A 22,955-nucleotide genomic window follows, 5' to 3' on the forward strand; every position below is an offset into this window, starting at 1 on the left:
GATGCCAGGAGCACAAGCGACACCAACACCGTTTGCTTTAAAACAGCTGGGATATCTTCACACAAGATGAGAAAGATCTCCCACTATCTTCCATTTCTTTTCGGCGATGCTGTACAGAACCTCGTCCATCTTCATGCAAGTGGGGTCCCAGTCGTGTCCGAAACGAATGACGACCACGCGGTCCTCCTCCGACAGGATGGCCTGGTCTACCTGCCAGCCATTGTGCAGATGCGGGAGCATGTACGACATCTTGAGCGGGCCTGCGCGGCCGGAAGCCGCGAGCTGCCTCGTGAGAGCCCACGCGGCCCGACCGCCGGCGACTCCTCGCAGCCTAAAATCTAATTCTTAAAAATTTTACATATAAATATTTAAGCATATTATATATTTATAAACACAAATATGATTATTGTATTTAAAAGTCCATTCTATCTGACCCTTGAGTAAAGACTGCCTCATAAACATATACTATATGGTTCAGATACAAATATATACATACACCTATATTATAGTGTTAATTTAAATCTCAACTTATTTTATCTTTCCATGTTGACAGAACTGGTTTTATATCCACACCAAGGTCACTAAGTTAGTGACAATGTTCTTACTATTATAAACTAAACTACAGTGAACCCTGTAGAACGTGTAGTCCTGGAAGTGAAATCGCCGAGCTGTAGGAACACACACTTGAACAATTTTGTGCATTAACAAATGGGTCTCCAACATGGCTGCAGACATCCACACTCCTATGGCAGTGTAAAGAGACACCCTGAAAGCCTACCCTGTCAACTCCTGAGAGCCAGGCGGAGAATGTGAGATGCTGCTTCACTGTGTGCTGTTGGGCTCCTCATCACGAGCTGCCGGGCTAGAACATCTTTACACACCCATTCACGCACCTATTCACGCACCCATTCACGCACCCATTCACACACCCATTCACTGTTATGGCTTCTCTTCCATGGACTGCTTGCTCATCCACAGTCACTGAGTATTCTCATGGAGCATATTTTGCTGTGTATGTGCTTTATAAATTAATTTCTCTAAGACTGCACTTCTCCCTCAGCAACGCTCTAAGAGAATTAGGTGTAATAGATGAACCATTGATGTTACAGTCACATTAACCTGGGATTGAGGTGTAGTTTACCTTTAGTCATGAAACAGTGGGCAATTTAACCCCACTGAACTAAAATAAGAGTAAACAACAGGACAGGTTAACCATACCTTAACAAATAATCCAAAATATGAAGTGCTCTGAAGTCACAACATAGTTAAGTGTCAACCATTTGGTAAGGCTAGTATCCCTAACTAAACAGTCTTTTGAAAACTTTTATATACTTTTATCTGAAAGAATAGACTCGCTGCATTCCCGATTCGTGCATTGCTGAGGAAAATACCTGACACAAGCGACCTAAGGAGGGAAAGGTTATTTTGGTCTATCTTCAAGGATAAAATCTATCATGGCGGAAAACGAGGGAAGGATGATTTTGGTCTATATTCAAGGGTAAAATCCACTGTGGCGGGAAACCATGGCAGTAGGAACATAATACGGGCTGGTCGCACTGTGTCCATACTCCCAAAGTAGCGAGATGGATGCAGTACTCAGCTCTTCTTCAATTTTATTCAGTCCAGGACCCCGGCCAACAGACAGGTCTTCAACCCAACCCGATTTATCTCATCTGGACGTTCCCTCACAGACACTGGTGATGTATCCATTGGTGGTTTATATCCACGGTGCTTCTCAATCTTGTCAAGCTGACAAATCAGTACCAACCCCTCTCAAAGACAAGAGAGAAGCAAATATTTGGGGGTTTCTACCGAGATGATAGAAGAGGCTAAGAAGATGTTAACACATCAGCTTTCTCTCATTCCTACACATTAGGCTGCTATGAAACATCTTTCAATACAGAGAAGATAATTGCCTCTTTTCAGGTAAGTTCACCCATTTCACCACAAAGCAATATCCCGGTTTATTGCTCATTTATAATAGTATCGGGAGATGGAAATTTGTAACTGATCAGCCTTGACGAAACTGAAAGAATCCCAATAGCAGTAAATTAAAGCATCCATTTTCCCCAAGAGAAAATTAGAGAAACAGTTTTTAAAATACCATTACTTGAATGCATTTTCAAAATTATGTGCTACCTTAAATGGCAAATTTTAATTGTCTCTTAAAGATCTCCTTTTGAATGTCACATCCTTCCCGTTGTTGCTGCTCTTCCTTCTACTGGCCCATTTAGACGACTGTGGAACTTTTAGTTAGTTCTACCATGGGTTGCAGAAGGTTCTGGGAATCGAACTTGGGTCATCGCACTTGCATGCCAAGCGCTTGAACCTGCTGAGCCCTCTCATTGGCCTTTTTACTTTATTTTATTTGCTATTTTCTTAATCACTTGCTACTTCTACAAACTCGAAACTGATTTTTATGGCCACGTTTTTCCCTCAATGGAGTAATTTTGAAATCAAAATGACAAGTAAAAATAGAAGATGCTTTAAAATGTGTTTTACAGTGAATTTTTCAAAGTGCATCTGTCTCTCCCAAAAGACAGCTGCCATGAAGTCTGGCGTCCCGGAATACTTAAATTTACAGTGTAAAGTAAGTTCCAGAGAACTGCTCTCTGATTGGGTGGCCAGAGCTCCTGCCCTCACTCTGCGTGAAAGCATGGCCTCTGCATTGTCTTCTTTCTTTAGTTTCTCAGTACCTGACATCTAGCCAAGCAATAAGCAGGTAACCTAATAGTCAGCGAACGAATAAGTGATGTGGACACTTCGGCCCAACGAAAATCTTTAAAAAAGAGAACATGCCACTTTATACAGAGACTTGACTTTCACCTCCTTACTCTCAAATGTTCCCTCAGCAGTCATGAGAAAACGCTGTCACAATGGCGAGACCCCGAGCCCCTACTATCAGCTAAATAAAATAGTAGCAAAATGAAGACAGCCCCTATTGTCACACATAGACATGACGTCCACACTATGATTTTGGAGACATTTCAATTTCTTAGCCAGCCCAGAAACATCAAGTGCTCTCCCGTTCAAGCCAAGACTTACGGACTCCCACTAAAAGTGAATGGGGGAACAGTATGGAACTATCACTTCCTGAAAGGAAACCTCCAGAGAACAGGAAGCCAGGAGGGGGAGAAATTAAGAAGGCATGTAGAGTCAGGCATGGTGGCACACACCTTTGACCCCAGCACTTGGGAGGCAGAGGCAGGTGGATCTCTGAGTTCGAGGCCAGTCTGGTCTATAAAGTGAGTTCCAAGACAGCCAGGACTACATAGAGAAGCCCTGTCTTTAAAAAAAATGAAAAAGAAGGAGGAACAGAAGGAAGAGGAAGAAGAGAAGGAGGAGGAGGAGGAAGAAGAAGAAGAAGAAGAAGAAGAAGAAGAAGAAGAAGAAGAAGAAGAAGAAGAAGAAGAAGAAGAAGAAGAAGAAGGCTCTCAAGTCATAATTCTCACTTCACTATCTTCCCAGAAATACAAAACACAGGCGGTTGCAGAACTGGCTCACATTACTGAAACACCACAAACACTTTTAGTCCTCGGCACAAGTGTCTAGAAACTACTTGTGTTTATATGAAGTGAAGCTATTAATATTTCTCTGCAGCAGTAACTACATAAAACAAGGCCCAAAACAAACAGAAATCAAGGAATGGCGTTTCCGGAAGCTGCAGTGTGTAAGCTATAAACAGCTGATTCCATACTCACGAACGGGCTTCTTCACTTTGGAAGACCCAAATAGAATAAGGAATGGAGATGTGTGAAAACTCTGTTTGGTTTTAATTCGGGCTCCTTCTGCTCTATCGTATTTTGCAGTGACGAACATAATGTTTTACTCCACGTGTGGGAAAGCTCTAGGTTATTAAGGATCTCAAAGTAACAGGAGCCAAGCCAGGTTTGGGACAGAAGTGTGGATAACTTTTCCCTCTCATACCAAAGGCCTCTTGGTAAGCTCCTTGGGTACCATCATCAGTTTTCCATCATCCACTTCCCATAACTTCAGAAAGGTACCAGCAATCATCGTCCTTCTCTTTCAGAAAGAAGGCATTACCTGCTAACTACCTGTCCACTGATTCCTAGGAGAGACAGATTTCCTCTCCGGCTCCACTTTTCCCGACGGTCCTTACTCAGCTGCAAACTCTTGTTGGAGACGATGACTTTCTGCTGACACTGGAGATGACTCTCAAGACAGACACGGCCCCTGACAACAGTCATAGGCTGAGCTCCTAGGTGAGCAGTGCCTCTTTGGGTCACTGTGTTCATGCAGTGCTGCTTAAACATGCTGGGCCTTGAGGATCAGCTCAGTCTTCTCGATGAGGCAAAGGTGTGGACAAAGTCTGCATGGATGACCTCCAGATCCAATCAAGAGGCACGTACAAGAGGTTCCAGTCTCCAGCACCACTGAGGGAGTACTCCGAGGGTCTCACTTTACCCTGAATATTTGCTTTCCAACGCCCTCATACTGTCCACAATGGGTCACTGTATATGAACGAACTCCTGTTTATCATCCAGGTCGTCTACAAAGCCCTTCGTAACCCTCCACCTAGACTCTCAGTCCAGCTTCACATGCCTACCTAAAAGAACCTGTCACTATCTAACTGCTATTCTGCTAGCTCTGTCTAAAGGATTTCTGGAGGGGGACATTTATTTTGTTAATTCATATTTTAGACTCTATCAGTAAGATAAAGCATGTGAGGTGTCCATACGGTCTTAAAAGAAATAAATGAGCAATGGATCATATGGAGCACAGGCAGAACAGGAACTGAAGATTAAGTTTAGTTTGCAAATTCTCACTGGAGAAATTAGGAGCAATAGGAAGCATTAACCACGTACGAACTGTCACAATAACCATGGCCACCACTCTGATTGGCTCACATACACTGGCTCTCTTAATCCTTACAGCTCCGCTAGGACAGCGCTGGTTCATCACCACCTTAAAGATGGGCAAGCAACAACAATAGGTTCATTAAGATAAAGGGGGCTTTCTCTATATATACAAACAGCCAGTAGACACATGAAAGCCATTAAACATCACTAATCATTTGGAAAATATCAATCAAAAAGCTCAAGAATATCCTCTTTGAAACCCGCGAGGAAAGAGAGTAACAACAATTAGGCAAGTTCACACAGCAAGGATTAGAAAACTCCAAAAGGTTCAAACACGGCTGGTAAGAAAAGAAAATGGAAACAATCTGGCAGATCGTCAAATGTTAAACATGGAGTCCTCCTGTGATCTAGCAGATTGGCGCTGGCAGCTAGCGGAACAGGTTTCAAGGGACAAATGGATTCTAAAATTGGTATCAGCAGCACAGCCCATCAAATTATACAAAGCAAATGAGTGGAATGTAAGGGACATGAATTAAATCTCATCTAAATGATTTTTTAATTAAGTTTTAAAAATAAATCACTTGCCCACTGGAGGAGTTACTGTACGGAGGAACTTGTCCGTGGTAGGAGTTACCGTACGGAGGAACAAGCACCGAGCCTGGCCTGATCCTGCCCTCTAATTAATCAGAGAAATGTGTGAGTGGCTCGTCTTCTAAAACATTTGCATCCAAACAGGTAAACCGAAGCAATGCATTTCAATGAGCATTTTTAGCTACGTAGTTTTTAAAAGATTAGAAGCATGAGAAAATCATGGTGTTTAAGAGAACTCTAAAAACAGTTCTGCTTCATCTCTGATCGACTTTCTACCCTTTGCGGCATCGTGCAGTAAAACTGTAAAGCAGCATCAGCCACTGGAGCGGGCCCGCCACATGAATTCTGGTTTAGTTATCCTTGGAAAATCTAGAGTTAAAATACGCTTAGCTAGCACCTCACTGTGATAAGCCATTCTTACTCCATGTTCTTCGGGGACAGGACTGAACTAGCAGACTTAAGAATGTATGTTCCTCAATGTTCTTTATCACTTACTAAAGTCTTAGAAAACACGGTACCAAGTCCACAACACAGGCATGTGATCCATGCGATTAGCAAAGCCAAATATCTGCAGCACAGGTGAGGCTACGTCATCACTAGTGTCCTTGGATAGATAGCAGAGTCACAGCAGCCCTCCATCTCCTGCCTCTCTGTCACAACAATGCTAGTGCCACTGTACACAAACCGGACCACACAGGCGAGACCCTGACATCAGAACACAAAGGCAAAGGTATCACAGCATAAACACACAGCAGAGCCCAACAACACCTGGAGAGCTAAAGTTTTCCAGACGGCTTCGTCACCTCCATCAGCCTGCAGAAACTTGCTTTGGGTTCACTGGATCCCAGGATTCTCCCAGAGGACAGAATATTCGAAAGACAGGAGTCATACAAAGTATGGAAGCCAGCCCTAGTTCTATAAGGAAATTGAACAATAAACACAGTAGCAATGAACTCATGAATTTGTTATGCTGCGCTACGTGAGACAGGCCATTTGGTCACTTGTCAAAGAGATCCATCTTGGCCAGTCAGGCTCGAAGCCAAGAGAGAGGTTATAACTCCCTCCATTTCAAAACACACGACAGCATTTCAAAACACACACAGCATTTCTGCCACTACTCAACAACCAATCAAGAATGGCGGCACAGATCTGAAAACATAACCCTTCAGAGCGAGGCAGGCTCTAAGTATATCAATACGTAAGTCCATGAGCACAGTCAAGGTCCAAGTACAGAGATGTGTTGTTTTGTTCTGTCCCTGTAATGTTATCTCACACCGGGAACAGAGACCTCAGCGCCAACATCACTCATGCAGGTCTACAGGGAAATATTTCATATTTCTATTTCCCTTCAAACTGAGACAAATTGACGCTTTCCGAGGAGTCGTTTGAATTGCCCTGAGGGGCTCTCTAGAAGTAAACGGGACCAAATCAGGGGCTGCCAGCTGCCTTTGAAAAGTTGGCCATCTTCATGATGGATTATAAACATCACTAACTACCACGGGGGAGGGACACCAAGGGACTGAGGACTCCAATCTCCGCCTCTGTGCTCTGCCTTCACCTGAACAACAGCAGAGGTGTCCAGACATGAGTGTACAGATGGCTTTGTAAACCCTGATTTAAGGTTCTGAGGAGACGGCTCAGTCGGTAACATAATGGCTACCTAAGTATCGGGACCTGAGTTCAGACACCCAGAAACCATGTAAAGGCGTGCTCTCCTAGAATCCCAGAGGTAGAGCAGAAGAAACAGACCCCTGTGAAGCTCACTGCCAGCCAGACTAGACTAAACAAATAAATGAACTTTAGGCTCAGTAAGGTAGAAAGTGACAGGGTAAAGACATCTAACATCAGCCTCAGGCCTCCACACACAAGCAGACATGAACACACACACACATGATGCCCATTACACACACACACATGGTTGAAACAAGCAAGGTGAGTGTGCTGGGTAATCTTCCTAACTTCACTGGACTTAGGATCACCATGGAAACACCACATACACACAAATGATTTAAACAAGCAAGGTGAGTGTCGGGAGTCTTCCTATCTTTATTATCAACTTGACTGGATTTAGGATCACCATGGAAACACTCCTAGGAACACCTATAAATATGCTTCCAGAAAGGTGTAAGTGAAGGCTTCAGGGAGGCTGAGCACCAGCAATCCCTCTTCGGTGTCCTGACCATGGGCACAATATGACACCATTACTTACCTGCCAAGATGCCCTTTACCCTCCAATCCTGAGCCAAAATAAGCCAGGAAAAAGAGTCAAGATAAGAAAGATAGATGTTTACCCATAAGGATTTCTTTTCTTTTTTTTTTTTTTTAATACTACCAGGCTACAAACTGAATTGCATCACTTATGGACTGATAAAGACATGCTGCCCTGGAGAATTTATTATAGCGATTATGCATAGGGCTTTCATCAACCCTAACTGTGATGCAGTAACATCAGCTTAACAATTACTTGTGTAAACAAACATAAAACTCAAGTAAGGACATGAACACCTCTGATTGATAGATTGGCAGATTGTCTATAAGGATCCGTTGCTCTCATTGCATAAGGAGTCGTGACCTTGAGACTACGGCTCTGCTCATGAGTACCTTGAACCTTTCTCTCTTAGATTCCATTGCCAAACCAACAAACAAAAAGATCAAATGTTACACACCTCAGATGCACAGTCCTTAGGAATGTCTAACTGCAAGATGGCTAGATTAGTCAGAAATGTAGTCATTCATTCATTCATTCATTTGTTCCGCTAACAGCTGTTCACCGAGCCAGAGACCATGACAGACAGCTAGAAACAAACGCAGAGCAAATCAGAGCGAGCCTGCCTTCCACAAAGCTCAGCCTAGCAAGACAATAATTTTACATAAGTGTATTAGGGATTTTTATAAATAACCCTGGCAGCTACTCCCATATACCATTTGCAATGAAACATTTTTGGACTTTTTTTTTGTTGTTTGTTTATTTATTTATTTTTTTTTAAAATTTTTTTTTATTTTATTGAGAATAAGAAAAAAAAGTTTCCGCCTCCTCCCAGCCTCCCATTTCCCTCCCCCTTCCCCACTCTTCTCCCCCTCCCCCTCTCTTCTCCCCCTCCCCCCTCTCTTCTCCCCCTCCCTCTCCTATCCAAAGAGNCCCCCTCCCTCTCCTATCCAAAGAGCAGTCATGGTTCCCTGTCCTGTGGAAAGTCCAAGGTCCTCCCCCCTCCCTCCATGTCTAGGAAGGTTAACATCCAAACTGGCTAGGCTCCCACTAAGCCAGAACCTGAAGTAGGATCAAAACCCCTTGCCATTGACCTTGGCTTCTCATCAGTCCTCATTGTTCGCCATGATCAGAGAGTCCGGTTTTATCCCATGCTGTTCCAGTCACAGTCCAGCTGGCTTTGGTGGACTTTTTTTTTTTAACGGTAACTTGAGGAGTTAGAAGGATGGCTCAAGAAAGCCCACCTGGCTTGACTGCCCAACATCCTAGATAAGTAAATAAATAACGTGAGGCATTCAAACAACACTAAGAAACAATAGCATGGTTGGCACTGGTCATTAGCCGTTACTTACGGCTCCTCTCACTAGACACATATCCAAAAGAATAATCCTTGCCTCTTGCAGACAAAACTAGCCGAGACAGAAAAGGTGGGATATTTTACAAAACAAATAGGAAAGCAGCCATGGTGAATGATATAAACCATATAATAAAAGACTCAAAGTGGTTTGACATTATTTCATTGACCTAAACAAGATCAAAACAAAACTTTGACATACACCGTGTCTAGGCATGCATCCTTCCGAGAACCCTGAGGGGAATGCCTCTATGAGAAAGGAAATTCTTTCTGGTACTTCCTCTCCTTTCAGACACTCAGAGCTCCTGAGTGGTGACGTTTATGATACTGGTCATAGTTAATGAATACAATTTTAATTTTAAAACTGTGTTTGAGGGGGCATACCACCACGGCCTCCGATGGGCATTTCCATAGACAAAAGCGATCGTTTTCAAAATAAGGCTTCCAGAAACTCGGAGCTGAACTGTAGGCAGACGACAAGTGATTCAGATAGGAAACAATAATAATATCAAACTGCAAAAGTTAGGGAGTAAATACACAGTAAATATACAGCTTAGGAATGCTGGTAGTTCTAGCCTGGCACTTTAAGATAGTACATAGCACTATACTCATACATGTACTCATAGTACATCTGAGCCTAGGGGAAAACAAAACACGCCACCTTTATCCTTTGTTTTTCCAACAGAGTGGTAAAAGATAAACTTTAGGTATTCTTATTTTCATTGTAAGAACAATACCTCAGTATGCTTGGCATTAACAAATCAGGCTTTTGTTTCATATCAAAATACAGGTGTTTATCCACCCAAAAGAATAAACCCAAGATTAAACTTGCTAATTACCTACTTTCCTAATTTATTAAGCTCCATAATAAAACGTGAAGCGAAACTGTTCAAACCAGTTAAACTAAAGTCTTCTCTGCTAAGATGATGAACACCGCCTTCTAGGAGAAGATCTGTCATCGGAGCACGTGACACCGCTGTGATTTGGGGGCACACATTCCTCTATCCATCACACTAAATGGAAGGGTACGAGAGGTTAATAGAGACAGAGTGTCTGTAATAGCCTCCTGCATTTCATCCTCGACTCAACAGACTCCTGTGATCACTGAGCTGTTGGTGGTGTTTCTATGAATCGATGCCGCCCCTTCACACCCTAGGTAGAGATTAGGGGCCACTGTGTGAGCTGTGAGCTCACCTTTGCAAGTTCTCCTTGGGCTGATCTGATGGTTCAGTCTGTGTCAGGCTTCAAAACAACTGACGAGCAGGCACAGTGTTAATTAGAGGCTAAAATGACCCTGCTAAATACCTAAATAAAACACGAGCAAGGACGAGAGCCGCTTGCAACGTGCAAGGCCAGTGGTCCCCATTTCCCAAGAAGATATTTTTCTCTATTCGACTTCACGGTCACTAGGGCTATTGGAGCTCTGACCTAGCAGTAGCGGTCAGTCATTTAAAACAAGGGAAATAAAATTAAAACATGAACTTATAATCTCTCATAGGTTACACTAGTAACAATCAAAAGTGCTGCAGACTGGAAAATAAATGGAGCTATCTCAATAGCTAGACTGACACCCTGTTCTTCCCCAACTCAGCATAAAAATTCCCTGGTAGAGACGAACAGCTGGCCCGTGGCATAGCACAGCTGGCAGACGCCTGCCATGAAGCCTGATACCAGACTTCAACCCCCAGGACCCAAATGGCAGAAGGAGAGAACCAGCTCCCGTAAGTTGTCCTCTGACTTACACACACACACACACACACACACTGTGATGTGTGCACAATGCACGTGCATACACCATAAATAAATAAAATGTAATTTTGAATTCAAATGGTTGTCTATATGGCTACACATGCCTGGAGTTCAGCTACTCTGGAGGATTCCTTTAGCCCAAGAGTTCAAGGGCAGATGGGCAACTTACAAGTACTGTCTCAAATTACTCTCTGACAGGACAGTTCCTGCTAAACCAGCCCTGCTTCTTCTGCCTGTGGCTGATGAAGAGCGATCCCATCCTCACAGGTTTTTCAGTTCTGCCCTGACGGAAGAAGAATTACCACAAGCCTACGCACCTCAGATTCCACGGCAGAAGTCCTAGCCTGGGCCAGAGCAGGTCAGAGCAATCTTTGGTGGAAAGCATTCATCTACAGTTCCTTTGATTGGCTTCCCTCTGTTTACTGACCTTGAACTCGAGCTGCCCTTGCCCAATGCTGGCCTATCATTCTAAGTGACAGGGATCCACAGAATTCTCATTCCATTTAAGCCTCCTCGCCTCTCCTGGTCATGCAATCATGTAGTTACCCCTGGGCAAAAACAATCTAAAGCAGTGGTTCTCAACCTGTGGGTAGGGACCCCTCTGGGGTTTAATGACCCTTTCCAGGAGTCACACATCAGATATCCTGCATATCAGATATTTACGTTATATTCATAACAGTATATATATTCATAACAGTAGCAAAATTACCGTTACGAAGTGGCAACGAAAATAATTTTATGGTTGGGAGTTACCACAATATAAGAAACTGCATTAAAGGGTTGCAGTGTAAGTAAGGTTGAGAACTGATGTGGGATTCCCCTCTGTATGCTGTGAATATGTTTTGTTACCATTGGTTAATAAAGAAGTTATTTGGCCTATGACAGGGCAGAACAGAGCTAGGCAGGAAAACTAAACTGAATGCTGGGAGAAAGAAAGCAGAGTCAAGCAGACACCGTGTAGCTGTGGAAGCAGAAAGACGCTGGAACCTTACCAGTAGGCCACAGCCTTGTGGTGATACATAGATTAATAGAAATGGGATAACTGAAGATATAAGAACCAGCTAGAAATATGCCTGAGCCACTGGCCAAACAGTGTTATAACTAATACAGTTTCTGTGTGATTATTCGGGTCTGGGTGACACAATCTCCTTTTACAGAGAACCACTGCTCTAGGGCTCTAGTCAGAAGTTTCTGTTCTACTTCTTAGCAGTTGGACAATCCTGGAAACTGCATTTTTCTCTCAGTATGTCCCTTCAGTCACTCACTAAATGCAAACAGGCTTTGTGGAGGCCCCATGAAGCTAGAAAACACTGTATTCCAGTTGCTTTCTCTTCAACCTATTTTTTGTTGTTTGTTTGTTTTTTGTTTTTTTTTTTCTAACAGTCCTAGCTGCGATGGAACTCGCTCTTGTAGACCAGGCTGGCCTTGAACTCACAGAGATCCACCTGCCTCTGCCTCAAGTGTTGGGATTAAAAGTGTGTGCCACCATCACCTGTCTCTTCAACCTATTTTAAATACTGTATATCATGTATTCCTGGTCCCTCTCTCTCCTTCGGGTCCCTCCTCTTATGACATGGGCATAGCTTGTTCCTTCACTGCTTTCAGATGATAATGAAACTCAAAGGATGAACAATTCCTACACTTTCCTAGCAAACAGCCCAGAGCTCCCTGACATAAAGCTGAATAGAGTAAGCTATATGCTACCCAATGGAGTAGCAGACAGCAGTGAAGAGGAACTAAAGCTACATCAATAATACTGACAGATACAGAAACCCTAGGTTGTTTTGTTCATGTGCTTACTTGCCTATTTTAATTCCATGCACCACAGGGCATAGTGGTACACGCCCTTAATCTGGAAGGCAGAGGCATGCAGATCTCTGCCATTTTATGGACAGCCTGGTCTCCACAGTAAATCCTGGCCAGTCACCTAACATAGTGAGACTCTGTTTCAGGAAAAGATAAAAATAATCTTGGTGACTCCGCGACACAGCTATGCCATTTTATAGACTCAGGATGTAGAAAGACGTGTAGAACTATACTGACTCCCACATTCATGATAAAACTTCAGAACAGAAGCATCTCAGATACCCTGGTTTGATTTAAAGCCAGCTTTCTGACAGAAATGTATGTGTTTGGGTGTATGTAAGATAGGATCCAACTGCTCTATAAATGGACCACCAAACACTGCCAACCTACTGCTTCTCTAATGCTGTAACTTTGAAAATAAATAACTAAAGCCAGCCAGCATAGTTTACCCTTCACTTACCTACCCTGATTCCAATTTAGGATGATAGCTACAAAGGAAACTTTTGCTGTTGGAAATGCATTACGTATACCATATACCTATACCTATACCTATACCTATACCTATACCTATACCTATACCTATACATATACATATACATATACATATACATATACATATACAGCTGTTGGGGTCGGCACCATCACAACGACCAGAAACAGTTAACAGTTTAGCTCTCCAGGGCCGAGGCCTGGCTCCAGGTCCCATCTGTGCTGACTGCAGACTGAAGGGAGAAGATTTCCTCCGCCTAGTTCTGAAACAGATGCTGCAGTCATTAAAGGTTCCTGGAGCCAGCTCAGCAGCACAGGGGATGCAAAGCTGCTGAACCCTGAGGTTCCCACCTGGCAGACTACAGATGCCTGAAGAGCGATGCTGTGCGCTTCTGCGTCCACAAAGGCACAGGCAGGTGCTGCCCCCGGATCCATGATGGCACCAGGCAGACTCACCGGGGTGGGGCAGAGAGGAAAAAAACGCAACATCTAGAAAGTTCTGAAAGCCTCCTTTGTCTGTGTGCCCTTCACTTCATGGACTGTGCTTCCCAACACTAGACACATTTAGCTATTTTTACTCAGCTAAATATAATTTAATAAAACTTACACTTAACTTTTTCAGTTGCACTCCAAATGCTGACAAATGGCTAGCAGCTGGCTACCGTACCGGACACAGCAAATAGCAAATACCAGCACAATTAATCTGGGGGGGCCCACAGCTGGAGTGGCTGCGGCGGTTCTCACGCGGTCTTCACAGCCATTCCCTTGTCCAGGTGCGCACGGCACAGAAGGTTTTTAGAAGACTTGAATCCCTGAACCCTAGCACTGGGTTAGTTACAAGAACATTCTAATTTTCCTAATTTACCTGATAACTGGAATCCTAGAAAATGTAGCATGTGCTAGGTCCAACTGCCTTCCTCACTTTTCATAGCCCTTTTCCAAATTTCCGTGTGTGTGTGTCAACCTGAGTTTGGCTCCACACAAGTTGTCCTCTGACCTCTGCATCCATGCTGTAGTAGTCCAAGCATGCCCTGGGAGCATGCATAAATAAATAAATAAATAAATAAATAAATAAATAGTTTAATTTTTTAAAAAAAATTTAGGGCACTGTATTTTGCAGGCTTGGTATTCTACCTGTGTTTCACATTACATAAACTCATGTCAGCCTGTCGCCCTCGCCTATCCAAACTCCACAGAAAAACCAGAACTCCCCGCCCAACACTAGCTTTCTGAGTACTGATACAATGAGAGAAAAGGCATGTTTCTTCTCCAGAGTCCCAGCCCCACCATCAAAACGCCTATCAGTGAAGCGAGTCTTTAAGGGACGGAAGTCTCTACACTCCCGCGCCCTGCCATCCTCTCTACCCCAGGCTTATGCCAGCGCCAGCTTGGTTCTGAGATGTCTCCCATCCTCGCCCCTTCCCCTGGGGTGAGGACAGGGCTCCTTTTTGGCTGATCACTCACTCACCCACCTAGGGAATCTCTTCCATTTTGAATACATTTTCCTAAAGTTGCTGATTTTCCATCAGCAAGCCAAAGACAAAATATAGGACACCTGTCACATCTCTGGGCTCTGTGTGGGACAAGCCTAGCCTTCCTTTGTCACTCACAGATCCAAGTGACACAAAACTGCACTCCCTAATTATTCTTCATAACAAAATGTTAGAGTCCTTTATAATGCTTGATCTGTTCTCAATGATTCTCATCTATTTTAGCCAAAAAAAAAAAGACAGACGTTGGAAAATGAGATACCAATATAAGTACACATCGAACAACAACTGTTGCACACGCTTAAAAAACATGACCCTTGATCCTCTGGGTCAGCATTCCTAAACTGAGCGGGGAATGCAAAGTAGTGAATAATAGCTCGTTTTAAATTGTTCTAGATCTTCCTAATGGCCTAATAGGAAAGCTAATCGATTTATAGGCTGTGGAAATCAATACAGACAGAAGACCACTTGTTCAATGTCACGTAGAGACCTTCACCCCCACCTGTCCCAGGAGTAGGGTTGCGACCACTGTCTGTCTAATTCCACTACGCTGCACTGCAGTTTGACAATAATTGCTATTACTGTGGCTAATTACACACTAGAAACTGCGCTAAACATTTCATTTAGTGGTCACGGTAACCTCCTGAGTCAGATACCAAAATAGTTCTCGTTTTACAAACAAGAACGCTAAAGCCAGAGAAAGCCCGTGAGGGGCTCCAAAATCGCACAGGACATGTTGCGGCTTGTATTTGTTGTGACTCCAGAACCTGCACACTCAGTCAGTAGGCCATACTCTCTGTTAGACAGAAACTCACTAAGCAAAATCTTTCTTTTACTTTCTATTTATTCTTTGTATCTTTCAAATCATGTTTCTCTGTCCCACTCATTTCCTGCCCTTCATATCAGCCCTCTGCCCTTGCAACCTCCCCATCCCCAAAATAAAAGAAAATTTAAAAAGAAAGGAAGAAAAGGAAGAATCTTGCCATGGCAGCTGTAGCGTGGCACAGCAGGCCACACAGTAAACACTTGTATCCGTATCTGTACTGGAAGAGATCCTGTCAGAGAGATGGGTCTGGGTCGAGGCCTCTGGCTTCTGTCCCGCTATCAGTGCTGGCCCTCACTGGTCTTCTTCTTGGTTATCCCATTGATGTTCTCTGTTGTGGAGATTCTGCAGCTTTGGGTCTGCAGGACCGGCCCATTCGTGTGCTCCAGCAGATCACAGATGAGGGTGGATGTTGGGGTGGGCCAATTGATAACCTGATTCCGGACCGGGGTAGTCGCAGGATCGGTCAGCCTGCCAGCTGTCCTAATTTCATGAATTACGAATACCGATGAGGTTCAGGTCTACTCGCAGGGGCAGGGTAAATGAGCAATAGGGTTAAGTCTGGGGATCACTGAAAAGACGCTGGACAGATGGAGTATGGCGAGCACGGCTCTGGCAGGCCTTGCCCTTCTCCCCCATTCCCCCTGTCTTGCCAAAAACCATTAGGTTACATTCCTAAAGCTAGCCACCAAGGTCTATTCCCTTATTTGGCCACTTCTTCCTCCTGAGGCTGACAATGAAGGTCTAACTATCAAAGTAGTAAAGTCCAGCAACTGAAAGCCCCCTTTGGCTACCCTAATTAATGTGCCCAATTAAAATTAAACACCTCATCCTAACATGGGGTTTCCCCTTTTACCTTTATAAGCTGCCATTTTCCTATGGGCCACATCTGTCTCCTCTCCATCCAGAGACGGAGATAAATACCCCTGTCCCCTTCCCCCTCTCTCTTGTTCCCTTCTCCTTCTCCCTTGGCCTCTATCTCCTGTCTTAGTCTTTTATTTCCTGCCCTCTGTCACTCTGGGGCAAATAAATCTCCTTTGTGCTGAGAACTTGGTCTTGGGGTCCCGAGTCAATGCTCATCCTTTGAATTATGAAGATCCATTAACAAATAAAAGCAAGAATTTCCAGCCTACAAATCATTAAATCTCACAAGAAGTCATGTGTGGCAGCAACATGCCTTCAGTTCCAGCACTCAGGAGGCAGACGCAGGTGGATCTCTATGAGCCTGAGGCCGGCCTGGTCTACAGAGAGAGTTCCAGGACAGACAGGGCTGTTACACAGAGAAACCCTGTCTCGAAAAACAAAAACTCATAAGAAATTAAGCCTAAGAGTTAAATCCCCTCTTCTACTGTGCTAATAAAAATATTGAAGATGAAATGATTAAAGACCAGCCCCTTGGTATTGCTATACGAGCAGAAAGGGACTATGTGACATTGAACACTGGAGCCCAGGAACGCATCCTATCCTCTGAAGAGTTGGGAATCATATTTTCTCTTGGTCTCCATGCCCTCCTACCCCAGGGGCAGTCGGAGAAACAGTTAATAAATGTGAAGCGGAGAACCCAGTCCTTAGAGGGACCGACCACCAAGGCTGAGATGGCACACACCATCGCTTACAAATGCAGGCAGCTGTGAGAGGTGACAGAGAACAGAGGAAAGCAGGCGACTCACACTGATGGCAACGGCTCCGCGTCATGATGCCATGACAGCAGAACCCAGAACACACAGTTTCCGCTTCCACAACAGTCAGGGAGCGCACGCAATACTCAGCTCGTCAGTAGAAATGGGCTTTCCCTTAGATGGTTTTGTCAATTCTCTTGCCCCCCAACTTGACTTTGACCTCTTTCTTACTTAATGCCATGCATGTGCATGCGTGTGTGTGTGTGTGTGTGTGTGTGTGTGTGTGAATAAATATAAGGCCAGCAAGATGCCAGGTAAAGATGCTTACTGCCAAGACTTATAACCTGAATTCCACCCCCAGAACCCACATAGTGGACGGAAACAACTAACATTTGCAAGTTGTTTCCTGACCTGCACATGTATGCTGCGGTATACATGCCCCCACTCACCCCACCACACACACACATACACACACTGAATAAAGAAACAGATGTTTAGAAGGACATATATATATATATTTATATATATATTTAAATATAGATTCCACAGAAAACATAATATTTGTCTCTGAATCTGTCTTAGTTTGCTCTCCAGTTCCATCAATTTTCTAGTGAATGTCACAATTTCTTATTTACATTTACATGCTTTTTATTTACATTCACTGTGTACATATACCACATAGTACATAATGAGATTCTGCCCCTAAAACAAAGCAAACAACCAAAGAAACAAGAATTCAATCCAGAACTAGAAAACATACCTCCTTGCAAAGGGGCCCCAAATGTAATCAGCACATTCTAGTTCAGGCTCACTCTCTCCCTACCCACAGCCTCTCTCAACTTAGCATTCAGATCTTCATTCTTACTTGATTAATATTTGCCACTATTATTTTTATGCAGACCACATTAAAAAAATCAACCTTACACACGAGGACAACTTGTTAGAAATTGTTATTCATCAGCACAACTCAACAAGCCAACAATACCACCGTGCCGCTGGGGAGAGTAGAAGTAGAAAACTCTGACACCAGCGCCAAAACCAAGAGGGGAAAAATAACTGATGTTTAGCCCGAAAGCCACACAGATGTCCCAAGTGGAACTCGGTATCACGATCCAAGACCAAAGCCCGTAGATGAAGACCTGGCACATGCTACAACGTGGGAGAACTCTGAAGACGTGCTAAGTGAAGGAGGCCAAACACGTAAGGACAGATATTGTATGAGGTCGCTAATGTTGTAACTGTTAATGATATATTGAGATGAAGAAAATTACTCTGGAGCCAAAAGACTGAGCAGAGAAAGAAACGGAGAATTGCATCTTACTGGTTACAATTTTTACTCAGGGTGATTAAAATGTTTTAGAAATGACAATAATTAGTCAGACGTGGTGGTTGGTGCATACCTACTCTGAGGCCTGGGAAGACATTGAACTTGTGATCCTCCTGCCTCAGATCCTGAAACAGCTGGGATTACAAACCCGTCCAGCCAGGACTAGCCTGCCGTGCCTACTGTACCAGCACTTAAGAGGCTAAGGCAGGTGAATCTTGAGTTCAGAGCAGCCTGTGCTGCATGGGCAGACGATGTCTCCAAACAAAGATGAAAACAGATAGTAGTGATTTTTGTACAATACCGTGAATATAACCAAGGCTGGTGTACTGCACAACTAAGAAGGGTTAAAATGGAATTGGTATGATACCTATATTTTACATTAAAAATGATGTAAGGTCCGTTGAGACGGTTCAGCAGGCCAAGACTGGCTGCCAACTCTGGCGAGCTGAGTTCAGAGCCCAGGACCCACATGGTGAAAGGACAGAACTAATTCCCAAAAGCTGTCCTCTGATCTCCCTCCACACTCACACACAATATAAATAGATAGATAGATGATAGATGATAGATGATAGATAGATAGATAGATAGATAGATAGATAGATAGATAGATAGATAAATAAATGTAATTAAAATTTACATGAGTTGTCGAGATGAGAAATTTCTATTTCTTTAGCTAGTTATTATTTTTATGTGTGGGGGTGATTGCCAGCAGGTAAGCCTGGACACCACTTGATGCCTGGTGCCGGCAGAGATCAGAAGTTTCAGCTCCTCGGGAACTGGACTTGTAGATGTTTGTGAGGCACCACACGGGTGCTGGGAATCAAACCCGGTCCTCTAGACGAGCAGCTAGTGCTCTCAAATGCTGAGCCATCGCTTTAGCCTGACACATTTTTGTCTCCGATGCCTCAAATAAGCAACTACGGCTCCCCAGACTATTCTACAGCAGACCCTCGACCCACGAGAAAGTCCTCAGGCCTGCTTCCTCAGGGCTGCATGCGATGTTGGGGACCTGTGAGGTGGGTGGCCACAGACAGACAGGTGGAAAGGGGACATCTGTGGAGTGAGTGTCAGCTGTAGAGACACTGGCTAGCCTGGAGGACAAAGCTGAGAACTCTTGCGAGTTTATCATCTTTAATGATGAAGAGGGGACAGAGAGGGACCCCTGAGAAGCTCCTCTTAAGCAGAACAGAGGGAAGAGCGCACATCGCAGTGAGGTGCCGAGCTGCTCCTGCGTGCTTCTCAAATGCCTCCGGCTGCCCATTCCTCTAACCTTGGCAGGTTCTCTTCCTCTGTGAGGAGTCAGCTGGCACATTCCTTGCTGGGTCAATTCAGAGTTTGCAACATAGAGACCGGAGAGTCTGTGTGAAAATAAGGACCTAAGGAAGTGTTATCACGGATTTCTCCCTGGCACAGATGGAATCAGCAGGCCTCGGACCACAGGAGAGCCACGAGACCGAAGCAGAGAGGCTATGTCTGTCTGTCTGGCAGTGAAAGACCCCAACCAAACACCCACTTCACTATGGCCTCAAAATCCCACTCAAGTCGTGTCTTGTTGAAGAACAGACTGAGAACGAGCTGACTAGTCTTATGTCAATTTGGCAGACGCTAGAGCCATCTGAGAGGAGCCTCCATGGAGCAAATGCCTCCATTGATCAGGCTATAGGCAAACCTTAGGACATTTTCTTAATTAGTGACTGATGGGGGAGGATCCAGGCCATTGTGGGTGGGGCCACTCCTGGGCTGGTGGTCCTGGGTTCTATGAAAAAGCGCACTGAGCAAACCACGGGGAAGAAGACAGTGGACAGCATTCCTCATGGCTCCTGCCATTGGAGTTCCTGTCCTGCTGTGTTTTCAGAATGAAGAGTGTTATGAACAACAACCCTTTCCTCCTCCAGTAGCTTTGGGCTCAGTGTTTTATCACAGCAACAGAAGCCATAAGTAAGACAGAGGGGGGTGCATAAACAGAATAACCAAACCCACCATGGAAGATGACCAAAACGTTATTCTAGAAGCCGACTTAACTAGAAAGAGACCCATTCGAGGTGGGGGATGAAATAACAAGCTGACAGGGATCCAGGGTGTCCTAGAACTCGGAAAGTGAAGAACACAAGAACGGTGGCCAAGCTTGAGGAAACTCTGACGATCTACTGAAAGGTCAGGAAGGAACTAGAACCTAAAGCCCTTCCTGACTTCACACCTGGGACCATCCCTCTCTGTGACTTCTCTTCACCTCGGGAATCTGGTCGGGGAGCACCAGGCACACCTAGGGTAAGAGCGCAGGACCAGACTCAGAGCTGGAGAGTGAGGCTGCGTGCTGAGCCATGCTGGGCTCTACCACTGGACAATGATGGGGGCTCAAACCCCAAGGACGGAACTAGGAGCCAGACTCCCCAGAGAGTCATACATGATGTGACTGCACGGCTCCTGAGCGCTGAGGCGTGACAGTCTGAAATCAGGTGAAGTAAATATCAAACTCACTTAAAACGTTTTAAAGTTGCATAACAGTGGAGGCAGGGGTGGGGTTGGGGGGGGCAGGTGGATCCCTGTGAGTTCCATCCAGGCCCCCCAGCACTACATAGTCAGATCCCATCTTTAAAAAATTAAATTTAAATAAAAAATTTAACTGTACTGATAAGAAGCCAGGCAGGGTGGCCTATGACTGTAATCTCAACACTTGGGGCTAAGGCAAGAAGATTGCAGATTTGTAGCCAGCCTGTGCTACAGGCTGAGTTCAGTGCCAGCCAGGGCAATATGGCGAGATCCTATACCCAAAACGGAGGCGGACATGTAAAATACATCAGAAACTGCTATATTGACTATATGCTAAGACAATCTTTTTGACACTGGACTGAATGATTAAACTGTGAAAATTCATTTAACAAGGCTATCTTTATTTTATTGCCGAAACAGTACTTTTATGTGGACAGAGAACAAGAGAACGGAGTAGTGAGCATGGTAGCACACTCCTGTAACCCCATCACTTGGGGTGGAGGGATGGAGATCAAGGAGTTCAAGGCCAGTCTGCGCTATATAAGACCATTTCAAAAAGAAAAAGAAACGTGAATACTAACAAAGCTCACCTAAAGACGGAATAAAAATAGAAATGAAGACCCATCCCCTGGGCTGGCCCAAAACATGGCTGAAGAGCAGGGGTGGGAGAGGGATGTGCCCACAGGGTCAGAAGAAGACACACAGGAAAGAATGACCTCCATCTGAGATGACGGGAACGGATGCTAAAGGCCTCGGGTGTGTGAAATATTATAGGAAACAGTAGGCTGGATCCAATTCAAAAAGCTTACCCTAAACAAAACACAGATGTAAAACACATATAAAATCATTTTTCAAGGGAGCTGGAGAAATAGCTCAGCAGTTAAGAGCACTGGCGGCCCTTGCAGAGGACCTAGGTTCAGTTCCCAGCACCCACATGGCAGCTCACAACTGTCTGTGACTCCAGTTCCCAATAATATGATGCCCTCTTCTGGCCTCCACAGGTACTGCACCCAAGGGATGTGCAGACATATATGCAGGCAAAACACACATACATGTAAAATTACAAATTCTTGGAAATTCTATACTAATTTAGACAGCATAACTCATTTGTTATTTTACAAAAATTAATGTTCTGCTTTAATCACAGTGCTAACTTTTTGATTAAATAAACCCAATCCAGCACACCAAAACAAAAATTGAGCAGCAAAATCTGATTTAAAAAAAAAAAAAAGTATGCAGTAAAGTAAAACCTTTGCCAGGCAGTGGTGGCGCACGCCTTTAATTCCAGCACTCGGGAGGCAGAGGAAGCGGAGCTCTGTGAGTTCGAAGCCAGCCTGGTCTACAGAGCGAGTTCCAGGACAGGCAGCGCTATTACACAGAGAAGCCCCATTTCAAAAATCAACAACAAAAGTAAAGTAACATCTTTGGCATGACCCCCGTCCAGAAGACGCCATTTTATGGGTCTCTGTTAATAAATTACTCTCTGCTTTGACCATTGTCTGCCAAGCTGGCTCGAGGAAACCAAATTCAACCTCAAAATTTACCTTCACTCAGTTATTCTTTACCTAAAAGGGTTCTACTTTATCATAAAATGAGCCATTTTAAAAGCAGCTGATAAAATAGGGATCGTGAATTCACATCTCCGGCTCTTTTCCAGGAGGGAACTCATGTTCTCCAGCCCGCACACGTACACTTTGTTTAACCTCAGTGCGTGATTGCAGATGATGGGACCAAGGCGTCAGCAGGAGAGGCCTGCCTCCTCGAGCCGTCTCCCGGGGAAACGACAGAACCCTTTATTGCCGGCATGTGTACAGGAGCGCTATCAGTTACGTGGGCCCTATACGGAGACTGACACGCACTGTAATTACATCCATTCTTTTATTTTAATTACTCCAGAGAGTGATTACATATTTAACTTGGCTATCTTTTTAAAAAAAAAAATTACGTTGCTTTAATGGAAGTATTTCAGACGGCTATTCCACCACACACCAATTAGAAAGTTAATCACTCTGCTTGTTCTCCAGAAAGAGGCTACAGCACGTAACCAGGTGGGTGTGTGGCTCCTTTTGAAAAGTTAATTGGAGGGTACCGTAGGCAGAGCCATCGTTCTAGAAATAAGTGTACCAAAAGCCCAAAACATGTGATCTACACGGGGTCGAGACACAGAATGAGGGTCTTTGTAATGGGTTTA

The 22,955-nt window shown here is 44.3% G+C and overlaps 2 protein-coding genes across 2 annotated transcripts in view; both read right to left on the reverse strand.

The window, feature by feature from the left end:
- Positions 1-22,955, reverse strand: part of Smyd3 (SET and MYND domain containing 3) — a 535,421-nt gene that overhangs the window by 455,235 nt on the left and 57,231 nt on the right. The window lies entirely within an intron of this gene.
- Positions 32-325, reverse strand: LOC126502143 (thioredoxin-like protein 4A). The gene has a single exon (XM_050142973.1). It carries the CDS (start codon positions 247-249, stop codon positions 58-60), a length of 192 nt encoding a protein of 63 aa, XP_049998930.1. The 5' UTR covers positions 250-325; the 3' UTR covers positions 32-57.

The sequence above is a fragment of the Alexandromys fortis genome, unplaced genomic scaffold, assembly GCF_014885135.2.
Source record: "Alexandromys fortis isolate MF-2015 unplaced genomic scaffold, M_Fortis_MF-2015_v1.1 scaffold_51, whole genome shotgun sequence".
Classification (NCBI taxonomy): Eukaryota; Metazoa; Chordata; class Mammalia; order Rodentia; family Cricetidae; genus Alexandromys; species Alexandromys fortis.